The 8,090-nt window shown below is 64.9% G+C and overlaps 2 protein-coding genes across 3 annotated transcripts in view; one reads left to right on the forward strand and one right to left on the reverse strand.

The window, feature by feature from the left end:
* The first annotated feature begins 9 nt into the window (after nt 1-9).
* On the forward strand, nt 10-1,496 carry LOC116625498 (basic proline-rich protein-like). The gene is made up of 2 exons (XM_032394096.1): nt 10-47; nt 407-1,496. The coding sequence occupies exons 1-2, from the start codon at nt 10-12 to the stop codon at nt 1,470-1,472; spliced, it is 1,104 nt and encodes a 367-aa protein (XP_032249987.1). The 3' UTR covers nt 1,473-1,496.
* A 184-nt stretch (nt 1,497-1,680) lies between these two features.
* The window catches only part of TECPR1 (tectonin beta-propeller repeat containing 1), a 26,193-nt gene continuing 19,783 nt past the window's right edge, over nt 1,681-8,090 (reverse strand). For both annotated transcript variants that reach the window (XM_032394149.1, XM_032394150.1), the window contains exons 18-25: nt 7,959-8,038; nt 6,896-6,952; nt 6,227-6,407; nt 5,820-5,955; nt 4,888-4,980; nt 4,179-4,285; nt 3,899-4,018; nt 1,681-3,727 (exon numbers count right to left, since the gene is read on the reverse strand). In XM_032394149.1, the coding sequence (XP_032250040.1) occupies nt 3,566-3,727; nt 3,899-4,018; nt 4,179-4,285; nt 4,888-4,980; nt 5,820-5,955; nt 6,227-6,407; nt 6,896-6,952; nt 7,959-8,038 (936 nt within the window). In that variant the 3' untranslated portion in view covers nt 1,681-3,565. The remainder of the gene's footprint in view (nt 3,728-3,898; nt 4,019-4,178; nt 4,286-4,887; nt 4,981-5,819; nt 5,956-6,226; nt 6,408-6,895; nt 6,953-7,958; nt 8,039-8,090) is intronic.

Consider the following 8,090-nt stretch of genomic DNA (forward strand, 5'->3'; position numbering starts at 1 on the left):
GTCCAGGCCATGGCTCTGGGCCGCATGAGGCCCAAACCTCCGCAGAGGTCCCAGGACCTGCTTTTTAATTGACTAGGGCCCCAGTGGACAGGCCTCTGTGACTAAATTCTCTTCACTCCCAACTCCCTCCTGAGGCAAGGGGAGATTCCAGGAAAAGGGCAGTTTGGGTAAGTTTCCCCAGTAACTGCGGAGGCCCAGGCCCCGGAAGGGTCCTCCTCCAGCCTGCGATGTAGCCTCCTCATCCGGGGTAAACTGAGGCACAGAGCAAGCAGAGCCCACGGCCACGGAGTGTGGCTAAGCCGAGATGATTGATGCGTGTAATTCAGCATGTGTCCGATAGAAACCCCAAAACCCCTAGAAATACTAATCCGATTACCTCAAATTAATTCTAAAGGGACCTTGGCAGGAAGAGCGGCTCGGACCTTTTCCTCCCTCCGCCTGGGTGGGGGCTCCTGACCGTGGAGGGGCGCGCGGCCTGGCACTGCGGGGCCGGAGACGGGTCTGGGAGGGGGGCCGGGAGTCGCTGCCTCCCTCCGCGTCCCACCCATCATACTGGTCACTGCCGGGGTCATGTCAGTGGCAGAGGACGGTCTGGCAGAACTTCAGGGTGTTCTTGGGCCCTGCTTGGAGTTGGGGGCCCGGCAGGGCTCTTCTGGGGGAAGGAGCCTGGGCTGGCAGGAGCTGCCCTCCCCCACCTGGTGCTGCTCCTCCAAGGCGGGCCGGGCAGTTTGGCAGGTCCCTGGCCGCCTCGGGCCAAGCTTCCTTCTGTGGCGACAGGCTTGGCGACTTCGCTCTCAACGCCCCCTGGCATCTCTCCTCCCTCATCCCTGTGCCCACAGCCAGTATGGGGAGGGGCCAGGGCAACCTTGGCAGCCTCAGGCAGGAACCCCAGTGACAGGGGCTGTGGTGAGGGTAGGGCTGGCCTGGCATATGAGGCCAGAGCTGTCCCCGAGGCGCTGGGGGGCCCAGCCGCTCCTGGGTGGGGGCCCGAGCTGCACGGGAGCAGGGCTGCCCCAGTGGAGGGCCGCCTCCCACCCTCCCAAGCCCGGTGGTCCCGGCCCCAGTCGCTTAATCCACCGCCAGACGTGGTGTCAACGTCAAGGACAGCAGGGAGCAGAACAGCCATTAGCCGCATCGGTCCTCACTTTCCAGGTCAGACGCTGGCTGGACCCTCCGCAGGCCCCACGCCAGGCCCTCTGGAGGGTGGCCCTGGGAGGCCCGGTCTGGCCCCAGCCACCCTTCAGCATGGCCAGGTGGGGACCCAGGCGCTCCTGGCCTGCCCCTCGGAGGCGGCCACTCGGGAAAGTCCATGGTCAGGACATCCTGCCGATGGGAGCCGAGGTCGGGGGCCGCTTGGAGCTCGGGACCGATGGGGCCCACGCTCCCTGTGGGTGCCCTGCCGGCCGGGACCCAACACAAGGCCTGCAGAGCTCAGTGCACCCCCGAACTGGCTGAAGGAACCAGCAGACTGAGCTGAGGGCACCGGGGGGTGAGGCACCCAGCAGAGGCTCTGTCCGGGAGGCCATGCCCGATGACCGGGGGTGGTGTGAGGGTCTGTGGGTCACCACCTTGCAGATGACAGCTTTCAGAGCTCCTTCTGTCCCAGACTGGCACCTGCATCTGCTCTGCTTCCCAGAGGGTGACCTGGGCCCAGATGTCTGGTCCTTCTTCCCCTGTGGCCTCATCACAAAAGACCCTTAAAGGTCCCAGTGGAGCTTTGGGGTGTTAAATATGGGGGCAGGGGAGGGGAAGGGTCTGGTGACGGGCCAGTGAGGCCTGCTGCTGGGTCTGCTCCCTCGGCCTTTGTCTTGGGCCTTCCTGCCCTGCAAGGGCGCCCAAAGCCAGCGACCCCCCAGCCCCGGGCCTCGCACCCACCTGCAGACCGGACCTGCGTGAGCTCTGAAGGCCGAGATCCCCGCGGACTGGAGCCGAGAAACCAGAACTGCGACTTCTCTGTGTGGGAAAACCTACCCGGAACTGAATGGCCAGGGACCCTGCTGTAATTGTGGTAAAAATGTTTCTTAAGTGACCCAAATCTGCTTTGATTTCTCCTAATGGTCCCTTCAGAGTACTAATGAAACCAATGCTGTGTCATACAACAAAATTAAAAGATTCTACCACGACTGCTACTGTGGCCCCAGGCTGGACACTCATGGGGAACTGTGCGTTTTCATCACAAGGTAGCAATAAAAAAACTAGCACGTCCCTTGCGCTCTGGTGTGAGTTTTTATTGACTAAAGCATCCAAGGAATCGAGATGGTTCGGTGGTGCTGAGCAGGAAGTCGGTGGGCGCTCAGCAGCGAGGACAGTCGCCCAGCCACGGACAGTGAGTCACCGCGGAATGGCAGGTCACTGCTGTAGAAGAAACCCGCAGTGCCCAGCCGGGGACAACCTGACAGGTGTGAACACCCAGGACAGCATCCCCAACCCACACCCGCCCCTCCCGGTCGCACCTCCACAATTCCAGTGCCCTGCAGGAGGGGGCCTCGGAGGAGACCTCCTTCGGGTCAGCCTCTGCTGACAGGCCCCACCCTGACCCCCCCATGGGAATTCCAGGGAAGGCCGGAGTCCGTTCCTTTTGTCCCCAGATGAGCGAGGCCCACTTGGGCTCCCACGGCCTCCAGGCAAAGCGTCTGGTTGCAGGAAGCACATCAGAGGCTCCCCCAAAGGGGCCGTGACCACATAAGCAGCCGCAGAGAAGGGGCGCCTGGCCGGCTCGGCTGGTACAGCCCGCGGCTCTTGATCTCGGGGTTGTGGGTTTGAGCCCCACGACGGATGTAGAGGTACTTAAAAATAAAATCTTAAAAAAAAAGCAGAGAAGCTGCAGGATGGGAGGTGCCTTCCTACCGGCCTGGAGAGAGGGCTCCTGCCCTGGCGTGCAGGGCTTGGGGCTGCGGCGGGCACACCCCACGTCCCCACGGCCCCTGCCGCCTGATCAGACTCGGGGTGCGGCGGGGCAGGGCAGGCTGGCTGGGGGCGAATGCCAGCAAGTTCTGCACGCAGACAGCTTCTCCCAGCCCTGCCAGGGGCCTGTGCCCACCCAGGAGAAAGACACCCCTCCCCAGACTTTCCTTCCAAGCTGCCAACTCTCGCTTAACTTCTGAAATTAAACCGTATTCTCGCGTCTGGCTCTGCGAAAGCATCCCAGAACAGTGCAAAGTGGCCCTGAGCCCCACAGCCATCTTCTTTGTGCGGGGGGAGAGGAGGCGTACCCCATCTGTTTGGGGACACTGGGGGTTTTGTGGAATTGGCTTCCCTGGGGCAGCATTCCTGGAAAGCTCCAGGTTCTCGTTCTGGAAAGGCGGGAGGCAGACTGGGGAGGGACAGGTGGGAAGGGGCCCCCAGCCCGCTCCGGGGCCCTCCTTGCAGACAGGGACACGCGTGGGAGCATCCACAAAGCTTCACATTTCTGGGCTGGTTCAGCCAGTGCCTCTGAAGTGGCCGTGACCTGAGGCCAGGTTCCCTCCAGGATCCACATTTGAGAACGGCTCAGACGGAGAGGCTCACTGTCAACCTTGACCCTTCACACCTGCACGAAACCTGCTTCAGGTGGGGGGAGGTGGCCTCAGCAGCAGACAGGGCCGCGGGCCTCGTGCGGGGCTCCGGCCGCCCTCGAGGGCGTGCTGGGGAGGCCCGGCTCCCCACTCCGACCAGTGGCTGTCTCCTGGGACCTGCTCCTGAGCGCTCTGGTGGCATTGGCCCGGACGGTGACGTGATCCCAGCCGCCCTGGAAGGAGAGAGCCTCGTCACCCACGGCTGCCGGGGTCAAGGGGAGAGACCACGCTTCCAGACTGCAGGAGATCAAGGACCCCGAGGGGCTCTGCTGGGGCCTCCCACCCACCCATGGTGACCAGGCCGCCCTGGGGCCGGGTAAGCCGCCCGCATAGGCCTTGCTCACCCCGATGCCGTAGTCCCAGCCCTGGCCCTTGGGCTGTCGAGGCTGCACGCCAGTGCGATGGCACACGGTTCCCCGGCTCAGGCTGTGGCTCCCCGGGACCTTGTTGGCGATAATCCAGACCTGGAACACAGACCCGGTGAGGGCCCAGCCCCCAGCTCCAGTGGGACCGCGGGGATGACAGCGGGGAGACCAGAGCAGGAACCCGGGGCACCCCAAGCCCCCAGGGCAAGCGTCCGCCTTCGGCCCCCGCCCCGCACCCCCCCACCCCGGGCACCCAGACCTGGTCCAGGGGCCCCACGGACACTCGGCACACGTTGTTGGACACGTGCTCCCAGCTGGAGCCCTGCGGGTAGCTGGGCGTCACCCCCTGGCGGTACCACAGGTTCCCTGGAGAGAGAAGGGCCCAGCGTGTTGGGACCCACTTCGGGGTCTGGCCACGGAGACAGAGGCGGCTGTCCCCACACCTGCTGGGGCTCCTGCCGACCCAGGGAGAGAAAAGCCGGGGCCGGAGCCAGCTCTACGCCCTCCACACTGGACTCCACCTGAGCCTCAGCATCGCCCCACTGGGCTGGGGGGCTATTGTCGCGCTCTACGCATGACAAACGGAGGACAAGGAATTATTTAAACAAATACAGAGACCAGGGTCTGGACGCAAAGCCCTGGTTCCAGTTCCGACTCTGCCCTTCTCCTGGCCCTGCTCGTCGAGACGGCAGCCGGAAAGCAAAGGGAACTGGCGAGAGCCCTGCCCGCGGCACAGGCGGTGACCTCCGCCAGCCCCAGGCTGCCCCGGGGGCAGAGCTGCTGCCCCCCACCCCGCACAGCTGGGGACAGGGACTGGTTCGGAGGCTGACCTCAGGCTGACGGCCTCTCATGGTGGCTTACAAAGCTCTCGTGTCAGGGACCGGGCCTGGTGAGGGTCTCGTCCCACTAGGGTGCTCAGGGACGCCTTAGTCTCCCCTGGTGACCACTGAGGATCAGAGACAACTTGCCGTTTTCGTCCAAGGCGTAAACCGACGTCTGGCCCACGGACACCTGCTTCAGTCTCTGCTTGGGAGGGGACGGGATGTGGTACCAGCAGTCGCCTGCGGCGCAAGGTCGGACTCAGGGTGCGGCCCAGTGACCCCAAACCTGCCACCCCGTGTGCTCGTGGACCACGTGGCCTCCCCTGCAGCTCGCAGGCTTGAGGCAGGTGTGGCCGGCCTCTGTCCCCAGGCCAGCCGGGCCACACACACGTGACAGGGCCCGGTGGGAGCTGAGGGCCAAGCAGAGCAAAACCCCCAACACCCCACCTCGCCCAGGGCCCTCAGGGGCTGTGGCAGGTTCCAGACGGTGGGGGCCAACGGGACGATCTCGGAACAGGGACACCAAGGTGCTCAGCGTGGCACGCGGTGGACAGCCCATCTTGGGGCCACCACGCACCACCAGTGCCACATGTCCCATCCCCGTGTGGAGGGCAGCAACGTGCAAGCCACCACCCGTCTGTCGGGACATCCGACATCCAGCCAAGAACAAGCCAGCACGGCGTGCACGCCCAGAGGGCTGTAGAGCAGTCAGGAGGCCAGGCAGGGCCACCCCAGGAGGGCGTCCCGAAGGGCAGGACGTGCGAAGTGCCCACGAGCAGCGATGCCCTGGGCTGGAGGCCAAGGCTGGCGAAGGGCGGCTGCGAGGGACCGCCCCGTCACCGGGATGACTGCCCCCCAGTCGGTCCCAGCGGGAGGGGGTGAGGCCTCTGGGCATCCTGGCTTGGCCCCAGTCCACAGGGACCACTAGCTCCATGCTTGTCCAGCTGAACCGAACATGAAGAGAACCATCTTCCTTCCTCCAGAAGCAGAAGCACGTGCAGCCTCGCTCTGACCAGCCCCGGCCACCCCTTGGCCCCACTCACAACTGGCGGGGACCCTCCTCGAGAGGTAGTACTCACCAGCCGGTTGCGTGGGGGACACGGAGCCCCGGTAGAAGGCAGAGCCGTCCCTGGCGACGGCCCACACCTGGTGGCAGGCCCCGATGGAGACGGAAGTGAAGGGCTGGTCGGTGCCCACGTGCAGCCAGGAGGAGCCCTGGGGATGGGAGGCAGGGGGGACACTGAGGCTGCCGGGGTCCAGCCTCTGCCCCTCCCCCCGCCCAAGGTCCCAGGAGCTAGTGACCCCCTCGGGCCACCTATAGTGTCCACCTGCCCCAGGGACTGTCCTGGGCAGGCCCCGGGAGGCCTGAGCCCAGCTGGACTTCAGTCCAGAGTTCTCCTTTGGGAAGAATCTGCCAGAACCCCAGGAGGGCCCAAGGGCTGACAGGTGGGCAGGCCCAGTGGCCCTTCGGAGGCGGGGTGCTCACCGCGGGGTTGAGCTCTGACACGCCCAGGCGGCACAGCACGTCCCCCTTGTCGCTGACGGCCCAGAGGGCAATGCTGTGCCCACTTCTGTCGGTACTCGGGCTCTCTGGGATGATGGACACGTCCCCAAGGGTGATAGGGGCCACCTCCAGCCAGGGCCCACTGGTCACCAGCTTACATTTTCTGCACAGTGGAAGAGAGCAGAACCAGGGGTGTGATGCTGCGGCAGGCCACCTGCTCTGGACACGGAGGCAGGAGGCTGCGGATGGTAGCAGTGGGCCGCCCTTCAGCCCCCACGGCCTCCGCGGGCCTGGTGGGGAGGGCCAGGACCACCCCCAGCGCCTAAGTGGGCACCCCTTTCCGATGGTCAGGAACGAGGGGCCTGGAGAGGCGGCCCCAGCCTGCCCTGCCCCAAGCCAGGCCTCCCATCCCGACCTGCCTGTCCTGCTCAGAGCAAGGCCTGCCAGTGACATTTCTCTTATTTGTTCTTGAAAACAAACTTCAGAAACCAGAGAGCGTTGGGAGCCCAAGGGCATTTCCTGGGCTGACATTTACTTTGATTCTCTTTCCCTCCCACCTCTCTGCTTTGCTTCCATGCGGACTGGCCCAGGAGGGCCCTGTAGGAGGGGCAGGCCCACAGCCCCCAGCTACCGAGTCACTCCCATCCTTACCTGGCCCAGCACCTTCTCCTGACAAAATCCTTCATGGTTTTGTACCCATGGTACGAGCTGCAAGAGAAAGAAACCAAAATCAAGACCACTTTGTGGAAGTTTCCGGAAAGGGACCCTGCGTGCGTGCACGCGCGCACACACACATTCTTTTTCCACTTGTGTAGGGCAGAGCCTCCGTGTGAGCCACAGAGTGGGCTCCACGGACAGCAGGTACCCCAGGACACGAGGCTTGCCTGGCCGGGGTCTCTGGGGCTCAGGTCTCCCCGGGGTCAGGGTCTCCAGGGCCCAGGATGTGGAGGCTGCCAGACCAGGGGTTCTAGCTAGGGGGCTCTGAGCCCCACCCCACCCCCCGCACCAGGCCCATCAGAGCCCTTCTGGGGAACAGCTGAGCTGAGGCCCAGAGACAGGGGGAGGGTCAAGGCCAGGAGGCTTGGCTATGGCTGGAGGGGACGCCTGTGGGTTCCCCCGTCCGAGACACCTGCCTCATTCCCGGGCCTGGGCCTGCTCAGAGGCCCTGCCTCGGGCTCCCACAGCTCTATCTTCCACATGGATGTGACTTGTGCCCCGTGAAGGGCCTGCTGCCCACCAGTGCCACATGCCCGCTGGCCACCAGGGCCCCCTGGCTTTGTGGACCTGTCACCTACTTTTCCCTTTGCTTCTCAGGACGGCGCTGGCCTCACTCCACACTTTGTTCAAGCTGCCTCTTCACCTGACACCTCCCTCCAGCACCCATGCCCATCACCCAGGCCCTGGTCCAAAGCTCCCCAAAGCCACCCCTGACCAAGCAGCCCAGGGCACCCCCAGAACCCTCCCCCAGTGCAGCAGGGACAGCAGCGGGCTGCTGGCGGAGCCATGGCGGTCCTCCCTGAGACTGACGCTGAGCTGGGTATGGCCGGGGTGCGGACCTGAGCTCATCTCGGACTGCCTCCAAACCCCGCCGGCAGCCGAGGTGGGCACACAGGGGTCTGCTCCTCGGCCACACCCGAGTGCTTGCGGGGGCTGGAGCGACCCGGGACGGCAGGGCCGGGGGCCAGGGCTCCGCCCCACGCAGAGAAGTGCTTACGCAGGGAAGTCACTGGCGTACTGCCACCCCTCCTGGTCCGTGCCCCCGGGAACGCTGAAATCCACAGACCAGTCAGAAACCTGGAGGAGAGGTGGATCAGCATGGGCGGGCCCGAGCGCCAGACCCCGCCCC

The sequence above is a fragment of the Phoca vitulina genome, unplaced genomic scaffold, assembly GCF_004348235.1.
Source record: "Phoca vitulina isolate PV1807 unplaced genomic scaffold, GSC_HSeal_1.0 scaffold79, whole genome shotgun sequence".
NCBI classification, from domain to species: domain Eukaryota; kingdom Metazoa; phylum Chordata; class Mammalia; order Carnivora; family Phocidae; genus Phoca; species Phoca vitulina.

What these genes read in the sequence shown, in the direction of transcription:
- LOC116625498 (XM_032394096.1), top strand. Translation starts at nt 10, where the DNA reads ATGGCTCTGGGCCGCATGAGGCCCAAACCTCCGCAGAG. An exon ending in AGGCCCAAACCTCCGCAGAG is followed by an intron (nt 48 to 406) that starts GTCCCAGGACCT and finishes GGACCTTGGCAG; the next exon opens with GAAGAGCGGCTCGGACCTTT.